A 13762-nucleotide genomic window follows, 5' to 3' on the forward strand; every position below is an offset into this window, starting at 1 on the left:
GGTGCTGGCGGGGGCAGCCGCGCGGGGCCGCTGGACCGGGAATGTGAGAAATTTGTAACTTCCTAGAAATCAGGGAGCTGAGAAATAGTTGTGAACAGCTTGGTTTCGTTCCCGAGCTACGCGAAGTGCGGCGGAGCCGGTGGTGTCCCTTGTGCGGTAGGTAGGTGCGGGTCCATTTTACTTGCTGCGCTTGTTAGCCAGTCGTTCGACGAGGGGTATGCCCGAGGGAGTTACCTGCACCCTGTTTACTCTTCCTAGTGGTTTGCAGTCAATACGTAGCTGGTGTTTTGGAAGAGAGCGGCGAACCTGAGAGAGAATACCACCGAGGTCTTGTCCTGAAAACCTAAAGCTTTTTAGGCAATGCTGTCTTGCAGGGGTTCAGGTATCCTTGAGGAATTTAATTTTGTGGAGGTTAATTAAAAGGCAGTTGTAAAGTATTAAGGCTTAAGCTGTTTTGACAGCTCGTCTTTTTTTAATATTTATGTGAATTTTCCTCTAGCAGCTCTTAAAGGTGTAACTGTTCTACTTCTAGGTGTGCAGTAATTTTGCAGTATGGAATGTGAACTTCTTATTCCCCTTTAAACTTAAGATATGTTTTCGTGCTGGTACTGCATTTCGTTTCAACACAGTAATGTCACTTGAATACGTTACGGTTCTTCCAGCTATTTGGCACTGAACACTTCTGTGAATATCACTTAATGCGATATTCTTGTAGCTAAGTTTTTTTTATAACTCCTTTCAAACATACATTAGGTGTGTTTATAGACTCATGCAGAATGAATCTGTATTTTTAAAGGCTGCTGTTATTCCAGTGTTAGTATTGCTTCAGTCTGACTGTCTAAATATAGTTCTGATTTTTTTTTTTTTAAGTCTTCACCTGAACGTCAATCTCCTCAATGACTGTATTAGTTCACATATTACAGTCATCAAGGAGATTGATGTGCAGGTGAAGACTATTAAAAAAAAATCAGAATTGTATTTGTTCTAGTAATAGTTAGAACTAATGATAAAAAAGAAAGGTGTGTATGGACGAGTGTTTTCCTGAAGGCTTTAAGATACTTTATGTTTCACGAAAAAATGTTACTAGCTTTTGGAAAGCTTTTTGGAAAGTTCATTGTTAATATTGTCAAGGTAGTCTCCATGCGAGGTATTTCTAAAAACTTAAAGCTGGAAAACTGACCTGTTTCTTAAAAGATACTTTGAGATACTCGTTTAGGTCACAAACTTGCACATGTCAGTTAGAAGTACTGGTTGTTTTAACAACCTTGATAATTTTAAAGCTGAAGAAGTAGTCACTAGTGGTTACATGATGATGATGAATTGTGTTAAATCTGCTTTCCAACCTTAATTTCCACCTTTGATTGTAAATCACAGCTTTGCCACATCTGACATTATTGCACCAAATACTGTTACATGTGCAAAGCAACTGTTCTCTGAATTCTTATAGCATTGAAACACCTTCTTATTCTCTGTGCAGCACTGAAATACGTGAGAGGTCAATGTATGCTCTTACCTGCAGGAGTTTGTAAACTGTCCTTGAGGAATGGACATAAAATACTAGCTGTAGTTGCACTGATGTGACATGAGGAATCAACTGGTGGTGAACTGGGAATGCGATTTGAATATTGCTGAAGGCTCTTTCTCTAACTTGCTTTTTATGTTCCAATACTTAAGTTGTTGCCCTTTCATTATCCAACAGCCTTATGGTTCTAGGTAGCTGTGAATTCTGTAGAGCACAGACTTCAAAAGTGTGTTCTCTGGATTGTGAACTGTAGCTTGGATTTACATTATTTTAAAATCCAGATATATTCTGTTGTATGGATTTTACCCTTTTGCCAATTATAGTACATAAAATGCAGTAACTTTCTCCATGTTCAATGCATTAGCAACAACATCAATCTTAAATAGATCAGAATTCTCCTGTGTTTATGTAGTGAAACAGAGGGAGAGCAGTTAGTGACTTCTGTTGAAGGTCATGTAAAAAAAAAGGGCAGTATATCTGGAATCAAAATTTAGGGTTCTCTTGCTTAATCTTCATCAAGGGGCAAAATGAGGCTAGGTTCATTTGCTTTGTGTTTACTGAAGCCTGACTGCCCTCTTACGTAGATCTGACTATGTTGCAAGTGGCTGGTATCAGCTGTCTGTAAGACCTCTTGAAAGTAGCTCACAGTGCTGTTGCTACTACTTCTGATCTGTGCTATCCTTAGGCATCTGCATTTAACTTTAATTGGACCTGGTGTGTAGCAAGTGTAATGCAAAGTTGATTTATTTTATTTTATTTTATTTTTTAATGTGCTCTGCTGTTTGTGTAAGTCATGCTGTCTGAGGCACATAGTGATCTTTCCAAGTACTATGGACACAGGCTAAAGATGAAATTCTTATGGACCTGTGTTCAGGATTAAAAGACAGCTGCCTTTTATTGGCAGTATTTGGTTTTTAGACCCATTTTATTACTTAGGGTTTGCTTACCACAGCAAAGAACTTGTGTTCTGTCGTGTAGTAAACATGAATCCAAATAGATCTGGCCCAATTCACGAATCTTGTTATATGCCAGTTAGAGCAATTTACTGGAGCTTATTTTGGGAGGTGGGGCAGAAGTTCTTGGGTGCAGTAGAATTGTGGGAAGTAAATGTTTGCCTGACTTCTCCAAAGTAAATTTCATAGAGGCTAAAAAAGAGGAGTTACTTATTTCTTTCCCTTGGTTGAGTTTTCACTTTACCTGCTATCCTTTTCTACAAATAGAATCAGTTGAACTGGACTTTGCCCACATTGCTGCACAGTAGTGGTTCGCTTTCCATAGCGGTGATACTAAAGATTTTAAAAAATGTGAGCTAGTGGGTGGGTGTGTAAACAGGGAGCAGTCTTTTTCCTTTATACCAATGGCTGAATTGTCAATTCTCCTCTCAAATTGTAGTTAGAAGGGACTGTGGAGATAAGCCAAGGATTGGCCAGAGTATTTTGGTTAGTGCTCTCCTCTTTCTTCAGCTGTAATATTTCTACACTGGTTTTTAGTGTTCTCATATTAAAAATTGTATGTATATAGTATTTAAAAGGATGGCCTATGTGAAACCTGTTTTCTTCAGAACCTAGTTATTCAATAGCTTCTGGCCATCCATCTCTCTTTCCAGATTAGCGATCTGTGTTTTGCTTTTGACTCTTTCTGAAGCGTGTGACTTCTCCTACAGTCCCTGGCTCTCTTCGTCCTGAATTTCTATTGCATTGGATTCTGAATATCTTGACTCCCATTTCCTGTGTGTCAGCTGCTTGTCTGATAACAAGAGAGTGGGACTCTCTGTTTCATATAACAGTGGTTGAGAAGAAGTTGACTTTCTGGGCTTTCTCAGAGATTATGTAATGTTCAGTGATATGTTGAGTCATTATCAGGATATTTGTGGAGAAGACTGAAGAAGTGATGAAAAGTATGCCAAAGATGATACTTTCTCTGAAATCAGAGGAAATAGAGTAATGTTTGTAGCAAATAATAGGACTGTCTCCTGTATCTTGCTTTTCTGTTTCTGCATGTGTGGGTTCCTTCTGTAGTTGGAATCACACTCAGGTGGGATTTTCAGCAGCTGGTTTTACTGGTGACTCAGTCCTAGAGTTAAGTCTTTCTAGGCAGATGATTAGTGTATAGGGAAATGCCTGTTCTGTTCTGTTCTGAGTATGGATCGTGGTGATTCTTCCAAGTATGCTTGCAGGAAGACTGTCTTTCGGGTTTTTTGGCTGTTCTTGTCTTCACTTCCCGTGTATTACTCAAAGTTGGAGTGAGTATGATAGCTGATTTGCACTGGCATTAGAGGCATTTAAGGCAATTTGGCTAAGGCTTGAGGGTACTCACCCAGCAGGTGAGTACACAGCATCTAGTTTTGAAGATTTTTGGCTCATATGAGATCGACTCATAAGCACCCAGAACAAGGGTCTTTGGTTATACAATGGTATAATCTTCAGGCCATTATCATTTAAAAAAAGAAAATGTTTCAGTACAGAATAAACCAATCTGATTAAACTTCAGAAACCTTTTCTAGTACAGTTTGAGCCTAGCTTATGTAGAAAGGAGTAAAAGGAGGTTGCTGTGTACCACTAAACTACATATGTTTGCCTGTTGCATGTAGCTGTTATGAGGTTGCACAACATATTTTATTGTAAGGCATTCAGAAAATTCTTCATTTGTGGGTATAGTAGATCTATATATGTTCTCATAGTGTCAGGGCTCTGTTATTGCCATGCTCTTACTTCATCAGAGGCAAGGGTCAGCCTGAAATTTGACACTGTTGTGGCTTCCTGCAGGAAATGGTGAAAATACTGCTTGCTTTTTGACAGCCACCATGGAGAAAATGGACAGTGTAGCTGTTGATAGGCTTGAAACTTTGCCAGGAGGGTGCGTGACTTCTGTTCTCCTCTCATGCATTTGTCTGTACCTTCCCCTGTTCCAGGCCTAGACACTATAGCAACTTAGAAGTTTTGGCTATTTCTAGACAGCACTGGTCTCAGTGTTAACCTGTCTTGCATTATCTACGTGTTCTTTCACTAGTGCTCAAGTATGATTTAAGAGGTATTTATTTTGCTACCTGGTTTTCTAAAGTTCCTTCTCCTTTGTGCCCGTTATCAAAGTTGAGGCCAGGGGATACTTGTTCTGAGTTGCAGGAAAAGCTATAACCAGAGGCAGACACTTCTCAACTGACAGTGTCTGTTAAATTCACTTGTATCTGGCAACCTTCAAGACACTGCAGTTTGCACTTTTGAACCTGTGGATGAAAATACGTCTCTACTGTTTGCTCTTTGTTATTACTTCATGTAGTTACCACAGCATTAGTGGTTTTACCTGCTACTAAAACTACAGCTGTGTTCATAAACTACAGCATGGCAAAGATTAAGGCAAACCTATCCCTATTTCTACAGTCAGACCTACAGTTCAAATATAAGAAGCTCTAAAGAGCTGATAGGCTTGTGGCAAATAGAAATTGAAAGAAAGCTCTGATCCTCTGGAGCTTCGTGGCAAACTGATAATGCGTTTCTTCCAAGTTTGTCAGTTCAGCCAAGTTCTTCCAAGTTTGTTGGTGACCCAGGCACAACTTGGAGGAGATGCCTCAGGGAAAGAAAATAATCACAGCCAGTGATCTTCCAGGCAGCTTAAAGAAAGAAAAACATTGCAGTTTCAGCTTCTCAGACGATTTATTCTTTTTCTCCCCAGTAAGATGAATAAACTCTTCCTGAATTAATCTGGGTGACACTTCCTCCTTTTGTTTTCTGTAGATCTTTCAACTTCAGATCTGGAATAAAGCTCAGTCTTCCAAGTGATATTCTTTGGACTACAGCTTTTAATCCATACTGCTCCTGTACTGGTATTTAAAACTATGACACCAAGAATAAAAAGCGAAAAGGGTGAGAGAAGCACAGCCTATATTGTGAGAATGAGTGCAAGCATGTTGGGAATCTTTGTAATGAATGTCAGTTTACAAGAGGAGAAAGACAGTGAGTGATATTAGTCAGGGAACACCTAATCCGTTTTAAAGCTCTACTTGTTTTCTTGTGATGAGCAGGAAGACAGATAAACACAGGGACTTGGGCTCAGTTCATGGCACTGGACCTGAAGTGGCTAAAGATTGACAATAAGTGCTTAGTAAAGTCTAAGCTTAGTGAAACACTTACTGAAAGTGGTGCCTATTGACTATTTTAGTGGACCTCTTACAATGGAGAAGAGCACAGATCTTAATTTTAGTGTGTGGCAGTGGGTGAAGAACAGTCTTAATCCCATGCCAGTATAAAATTGTGGAAAATGGGAACTGTGCCTTGTTGTAATAAAGCTTTTAACAGTGGCTTGCTATAGAAGAGAAACCGATTTGAAACTCAGTCTGTATAACTGGCTTGGATGAGCTGTGTTATAGTGAAATAAAGGCAGGGGGAAGCTTAACCTTGCTCAACCCTATGATTACCTAATCAGTGAATTAGGGAGCAATAAAATTAAGGTAAATGCAGATGTAACTAAAAATAATTCTCTAAATATGTTGCAGTATGGATCATCTATCACTTAGCTGTGATTACAGTGGTCTCAAACATTCCTTCTTGTTTAAAGTCACCAGATAGATCTTTGATTTTAAATGGCTACAGGAAGAATAATAACATGAAGTTTGAACAAGAGAGATGATCTGGCTTTTGAGAACAAGAAAAATAGTCAGCTGACTGACTGAGACTAGTTGAGTATCAAGAACAAATCTTTTCACTGGATTCCAGGGGCTGTGGCTTTTGTGCCAACATAAATATGGGTGTCTCTCTAATAGCAGAATTGCACTGGATTAATTTGTGCTTTTTGGAAATTTATGATATGAAGTACACACTTCACTTTTATACTTCCCTGTTTTAAGAAAATAGGGAGTTAAATGTTGAACTGGGTGCTCCTTTTTCCTCTGGGTGTTTTGGAGAGAACTGAGGTCTCCTCTTTCTAAAAAAAAGTTTTCTCATGTTTGTGAGTTGGTCAGACAGACAGTGTTCTGAAGGCTGAACTGCATTCACTACAACACTTCAGGTGGCCATGCAGGCCTGAACAGAGGGTTGTAGCTACATAGCAATAATTTTGGCTGCTCGGCACTCAACAGTGCTGAAGTTCCTGTTGTTTGCAGTGGGGTCTGGTAAACAATTGACTTGTGCTCAAGGCAAGTGTGGAGAATACTGTCCCTCAGTGAGTGAAGAGGCATCTAGTTAACACTAAGCTCTCTGCCTTTTTGATGGCTTTATCCTCTCTCTTGTCTTGTGCCCTTCTCAAGTTCTGCAAGGAAGCTAACCCTTCTACTGAAGGGAACGGGCGACCTTACTGTTCTGCTGAACACAAAGTATGCCAAGTGTGGGGGAAGAGGGGGCAGAGAAGGTAACTATTCCGACAGACACATGATGCTACCTGTGTCCCTCTCTAAAATTCCCATGAAAAAATATTTTTTCTCATGTCGTCTTTCATCTCTGATGTGATAATTAAATACACTCAGCATGTTCTGACAAATCTGAAATGCCCTCTGGTACAGACTCATACAGTTGAAAACCTTTGTTTTTGAAATAAACTGTTCTGAATGTACATGTTAGTGGCTTTTCTCAGATGTCTGATACCAGGTTGTCATCTTTAATTATTTCTCCATGCTATAACTTTGTTCCTTCAAAGTATTGTCTGTAGTGGGCCCAAATCTGTTTTCAGTATGTTTACACAACTTAATGATTTTTTTGGGTGCACTTGTGTCCTTAGAGAACGTGAGTGGTTTCAGTGAAACAACAAAGGGCCACAAGCATGAAACAGTTTGCAAAATCGCAATGATTATGGCTGTATATGTGCATAGTAAAGTGCATTTCCTGCCAGGGAAGGTTCTTGTCACACAGGTTTTAGCACTGTGAGTTAAGTGTTCCCGTACTTAATTTTCCTTTTATGTTTACTTCAAGATTACATGATGGAATTCACGTTTTCTCAAGAAAAGCTGCGTATCCTGGATCAATACCGTTGAAGATATCTTCTGATTGCAACACCCAAAGCAGGGTCCTGTAACAAATTTGTCAGAAGAACACATACAATGGATCTCAAAGAAAGCTGCCCAAGTGTTAGCATTCCCAGCTCTGATGAACATAGAGAGAAGAAAAAAAGATTTACTGTAAGTATGTAAAAGTGTAAGCACTGTAGGCAAATGCATAGGCTATTAGTACCTAGAAGTGCTACTTTTTTTTTTTTTTTTTACTAGTAAGCTTGGTATTATTTTCAACAGGTTTATGGAAATCTGTTCACTTGCTCTTGTGAGTACTGGCCATAGTCCAGTGTGAGAAGTTGTGAATGTTTTACAGTGTTTAACTGTGTTGCTTTCTGCAAAGAGAATTTGGCTTTACAAATTTCTGGTATTTTTACCCCCAAGTAGCAGCATTTCATCATATAAAATACCTAAGTGTCCAAATGCAGGGGTAACATTTTGGTACCAAATCAGATTAAGATTTGGCATCTTACATGATTTTTCATGAAAACATTTATTTTCTAAAGGTGTAAAGTGTGGTTTTGGTTGGTTTTTTTGTTTTGTTTTGTTTTTTTAAATGGACAGTTTTTTCATAGATATCCTATTATAGTTTTATAGTTTTTTGTGTAAAAGAAAAAAAAATATAAACCATCAAATTTTTGAAAGACCTTTTTTCTGTCTTCCTTCCTGTTTTCTGATTCTAATGCCTATGAGTTTTTTCCTATCCTGTTCCCATTTCCACTCCTTCTCATTGCCCTCCCTCTTCCTTTTTTGGCTTCCCAATTTGAGTTGCTTTCTGGAAGTAAAGTCTTCCCATTCTGTGGGGAAACTCTTTGCATTGCATACTGAGAAATAAAGTAGTGTGGCATGGATTTTTGTTTTGCTTATATGTATGCTAGGACATAAAGACAGCATCATAATACTTCCTTTAAAAAGCTCTGTTTCATTAATCTTGTGCAACTTCCTCTAAGCTGCCTTTTTTTTTTTCTTCCTTGAGTGACTTAGTCACTCTTCAGATATGGAATGCAAACACCCTTAGACTGAATTGCTGTTTGAAGAATACAATAAAACAGAGATTTACTTTGAGTTATATATCTGTCCTCTCCACTTCCCTTCCTCAGAGAAGAATAATGCTTTTTGATTCTAAAAGTTTATCAAGATGTAATTTGGGGAAGGAGTGTGCTGGTAAAGGGAGCAAGCAAAAGAGAACTTTACTAATACTTTAAACTGCTGTATGCATGTGAAACTCAAATGAGCACGAAAAACTTCGTAACAGTGTAAACTTGAGCAAAACAGGTTTGTTTTATTGCGTCAGTGCTGGCAGTCCTGCTGTTAAAATGTGCCAGTGTGGTACATTTGTGGTACATACTAGTGTTGTGATTTCCAGGTCATTTTACCTAAAGATCTGTGTGACAACCTTAGCAACTTAAAAGCACTTTCTTTGTGTGTGCCCTTTAGAAAGTTATACAAGCAAGAGTAGGAAACTTCAGAAATTGGGGGTTGCGGGAGGGGGGAGGAATCCAACCCAGCTTGCACTGTGTGGAGGTACACATTGTCTTGGCGGCTTCTGCTTTCTGCATCAATTAGCAGCTTGACAAGAACTGCTTTTCACAGCCAAGCTTTTGAGTATTATCACATATATTTTGGGATTTGATAACAGAAGTGAGGGTCATACTAAACTTCATGGTAGGAACTGTGAATTCCAGCATGTGTCTGTCAGTGCTTTTACTGTGTTTCCTCTTTTGTAGCTGTGTTGTAATGACTGGAGCCTGTGGGTACTGCTTTTGGAGGGGAGTGAGAGAGGGGGGCGGGGGCAAACAGTTCTTAACAAATTTGTGGTAGGGATAGCTGTTTGTTTCTGATAGCAATGTTAGTGCCATTTCCATGAAGAGCAGTAAGAACCTTAGGGTGAAAGAAAAGGTTAAAGTGATAAAGGCTAGGAAAGACTTCAGGTGACTATTTTGTATAATCTTCACCTTACTGTCACTTACAGTATATATCACTACTGCTTCTGAGACTATTCTGGAACCTTACTGGTCTGAATAGAAACTATGAATTCCAGCTCAATTACAGTGGCTCACTTAATGCTGGCATGGAAACAAGACAAGTATGTGCAACGTTGCTTTTACTAGCTCTTCTTTTTCCCCTCACACTTGCCCTGATGAACCATTTCTGAAAACAGTCTTGTCTCTGTGCAGTCCTCGTTCTGATAAATGAGTCAAGCTTTTCAGTTTTGTGTTTGGAAATCAACTCTTTATTCCTCCTGAGAATCTTCATAATCTTTTGTTGAATATTTGATTGGTTTTGTTAAATACTGCATGCATTTGATATATTTACTACCAATATTCTTTTCTTTACTAACAGTTTCATGTTTGAATTTTTTGGGTATTCTGGCAAGGAAGCTTTTTTGCTTCCACTTAATTCATGGTAAGCAGCCTCTATGTGTATCCACTCTAGTTCACTGTCCTGCCTTTTTCTGAAGGTTCGGCATTCACTTTCTTCATAAAAAGAGCAAAATACTTGCCTTTTTTGGACCATATCTAGGCTGTATTAATTGCTATTCTGTACTTGCTGCATAGTGGGCCACTTTCTTTTGCCTGTTTTGCCAGATAGCTTTGTTTTGGATTTCTCACTTTTATCCCTATGCTGTTTGATGTCTGAGGCTTAATTTTCTCTTCTGACCTGTTCTCTTGTCTCCCCTCACACACCAATCATATAAAGACTTATTAAGAAATCTCTTTCAAGGGTGTTGTTTGTCTGATTAAATCTGGAAACTTTGTCTCAGATCTGTGATGTATAATACTAATCCCCAGCCCTGTGGAAGTTGTGGAGTTGTTTTTTTATTTTGTTGACACTTAATAAATAGTTTCCTTACTTTCTCAATGCTTGCTCTCTTGAAATTGGAAAACAGCCTACCTTTTTACTTATCTTTGTTTAATACAAATTGAATATTTAATCCAGAAGCATGAGCTACCAAACAGAGTTGAAGCCTTTTAATTTCAGTGACTTCTTTCGTGAAGGAATCTATCGCATCCCGAAATAGCTGGACCCTATCCTATCTGTATCTGGGAAGATAGTTTATGGTGATGATTATGATCATGATGTTTTCAGGAATTCTGCTTCTTTTTCTTCCTTTTTCCATTCTCAGAGCTTTGCATTATTTATCCACATATTACAAGATGTGGATGCATCTTATCTAATTTTTAGGAGTTTTCTAAGACTAGTTTTGGTTTAGGAGTAATTAGATTTTGAAAAGGTTATTATCTAAGTAAGGCTAGATTCCTCCCCACTGCCTTTCTAGAAACAGGCATTGCACATCTCTAAATCATTACAGGTGTAGCTAATAGTAGTAATGCAGCCCAAAGACATGTTATGTTTTTGGGTTTTACCAAAATCTTTGTAGATATCATATGTGTTCTTACTGTTCGCTACTTCCGTAACTGTTTGAACTTGCAGTTTCTACTTTGTTGGGTATGGAGGAGCTTCGGTGATGGTGTGAACTGGATGACCTCGTCTGTTTTTTTTTATGCTCTCTCATGTGAAAAATGTTGACTGTGTCATCGTTCTACAGCTAGCTACTCCAAGAACAAAACTGTTCTAATTTTGAGGTTGACAAGGAGGTGAATATCATCTTGCATCCTAAGTTATGCTCGCCTGTGCGCTTTGCAGTCTATGCATTTTGCCCTGCTGATTGAAGAAGTTGTCCATGGCCTGCTTCTTGTTGGTGTTGATCTTCCATGCAGTCATGGGGAGTGAAGATGATGTGTGTTTGAGCATTATTTGCAGGACCTGATTGCTGTGTAAGATACCTAGTTCAGGAGGACGGTACTTAAGTCTTTGCAGCTGAAGCTTTTGCTGTTTACAGTCTAAGGAGGCTCTAGAAGGTGTGTAGCTAGGTTTTATGCTAATGCAGAAAGTAAGGGAAAGCTAGTTTTCTAAGTGGAGTCTCATCAGCTTCCTACTGGATGCTTCTATCCAGCCTCCTGTGTTCCCTAGGGAAGACTGAGAGCAGCTTATTTGAGCAGTTAACATAGCATGAATGCAAATCTCGGGCTAAAGAGCTGATGGTGGTGGCTGCCACTTCCACTGAGGGAGTTAAAAAGAGAGAGGTGAGCTGCTGTTGCAGGACAGGAGGGAGACTGATCCAGTTTTCTATATCAGGAATTAGCAGCCTTCTGTACTCATTTCCTTGCTGTGCCCATCGTCTCCCCTGAAGGAATAGCCAGGCTCCTTCTGCAAGCACAAGAAGGTGGAGAAGGGAGGTCAACTAGTTGCATAAGAGACAGGAGAAGCCTGCTGGACCCTCGGCTGTCAACCAGATTTAAGAACCCAGGGATTGACAATCTGTCTAGTTACTGGAGTGCTCTGCTGCCATGGTATTTGAAAGGCCAGAACTGTGCAGCAGGTTCCAGCTATGCCTCCCGTGATCCCAATGCTGTGTGTTACGTAACCTGTGCTGTATTTCAGCCACAGGAGCGTTTTTTTCCTCCCTGAACAACTGTCATCTGCCAGGACCCTGACTATAACATGTATTGAAGATGTTGCAAGGAACAGTTATCTCTATAACTATCTCTTTAGATTTTGGTGAAGGCAATCTTCAGTATTTAAATGCTTTACTTCCTTAATATTAGTTTTTATTATGGCTTATCAAGTTGTTAACAAATGTCATAGCAAATTTGTGTAGACTACTATCTGATGGCCAGATGTTCTTGCTGGATGTGAACTAATTTATGAAACTCCCATTAAATCACCTTAAACACCAGGTAAGCAAAACCTACTTTTGTAACATACCAGACTCTTCTAATTGTTCTTTTAATCATTTGTGTTGATGTCTATGTGACAGCTGTAAGAAATATATAGCTCAACAAGTATATTTACACAATACATTTAACAACCTGCCCTTATTTCCACCACAGGATTAAACCTGGGAGGTTTTATTAAACTTTGCTATTGGCAATAACTTTATTTTTGTTACTACAGGTTTACAAAGTGTTGGTCTCAGTTGGCAGAAATGAATGGTTTGTCTTCAGACGGTATGCAGAGTTTGATAAACTCTACAATACGGTAAGTAAAAGGCAAGCTAAGAAATCATGCCACAGTAGCACAGAGTAACACTTGTTTGCAGCGTTACAGTTTGAGTTAATTCCCTCACTGAGGAGTTTGAGTCAACATTCAATAACCATATGAGCCTGTTTAAAGAAATTGACAGGGTGGGTTTTTTAAACTTTGGTTTGTTGGAATTTCAAACTCAAAATCCACTTATTTGTCACTTTATTGTTGCTTGGCGTCCTAGTGTAATGAGAGAGACTTCCAATTTACTGGTTGTCAAAACATCTGAAATGTGCATTTTTTCATGATGGTAAAAATCACTGCAAACTTAAAACATCTAGACAGATAAATTTCTCTTAAAATAAGCGTTTTGCTTTGAAGTACTGAAAGCGATGAACAAATCCTTGTTTCTTAATATAAACTTTCTGGTAAGTCAGTCATGGCAATTGCTACCTGCAGTTTCATAGCCAAATTTTGTGGCAGTGGTCCAAATAAAATAGGCCTCTTCAGCGACTAATTATGGATTTTTTGGGTTCATTGCTAGAAGAGGATTTTGCCCCTTTTACATAGTGGGCAAGCGGGGTGAATACTTGCTCAGATGTGTAGTCTATTATGTGTCCTGTGTCCATACTTTTCTCCAGTTCTTCATGTTTAGAGCCCACAATTTTTGCTTTAACAAAAGAAGAAATAGTTCCTTTGTGATCCCCATGAGAAAAGATTACCAGCTGCTTATCTGTGCCTCCATTTCCCTTCCATTGCCCACATGGGAAGTAGTCAGGCTTTTCTCCCTTCTGCCTCACTGTACATGGATTTATATGTGACAGTGGTAAACAAATGCAGGCAGCGAGCTTGGAGCTGTCTTGCAAAGTCTGAGCTGAAGTCAGCCTGAATGCACCATGCTATGCTTTGCCTGCATCTTGGGATAGACTTGCAAGTGATGTGAAAACAAAGTATCCCTTTTTCAGTACCTGCAGGGTGAGTGTTGGTGCTCCTGTTCCCTTTGCCACATTTTCTTGCTATTCAGTTTAGCATTGCTCTGCTCAAGTTTGTTCAGCACTGGTCTTTCTAATGCATCTAGAGGTGGAGGTCCCCAGGAAGCATAACCAGGAGGACATTTAGTCCAGTTTCTATTCAGTGAATTGCCAGCTACTGTATTAGAAAACTACTTTCTTAAGGAAGATGAGAGTAAGATTACTCTTCCTGGAGCGCTTGAAGATGAAGCAAATGTAAGCAAGGCT

The 13762-nt window shown here is 39.2% G+C and overlaps 1 protein-coding gene across 1 annotated transcript in view; it reads left to right on the plus strand.

Moving 5' to 3' along the window:
• The first annotated feature begins 7417 nt into the window (after positions 1 to 7417).
• Positions 7418 to 13762, plus strand: part of LOC104071738 (serine/threonine-protein kinase Sgk3) — a 29095-nt gene continuing 22750 nt past the window's right edge. The window contains exons 1-2 of the mRNA XM_009588094.1: positions 7418 to 7625; positions 12456 to 12539. Of these exons, the coding sequence (XP_009586389.1) occupies positions 7548 to 7625; positions 12456 to 12539 (162 nt within the window). The 5' untranslated portion in view covers positions 7418 to 7547. The remainder of the gene's footprint in view (positions 7626 to 12455; positions 12540 to 13762) is intronic.

This window comes from Fulmarus glacialis, unplaced genomic scaffold (assembly GCF_000690835.1).
Source record: "Fulmarus glacialis isolate BGI_N327 unplaced genomic scaffold, ASM69083v1 scaffold43681, whole genome shotgun sequence".
NCBI classification, from domain to species: domain Eukaryota; kingdom Metazoa; phylum Chordata; class Aves; order Procellariiformes; family Procellariidae; genus Fulmarus; species Fulmarus glacialis.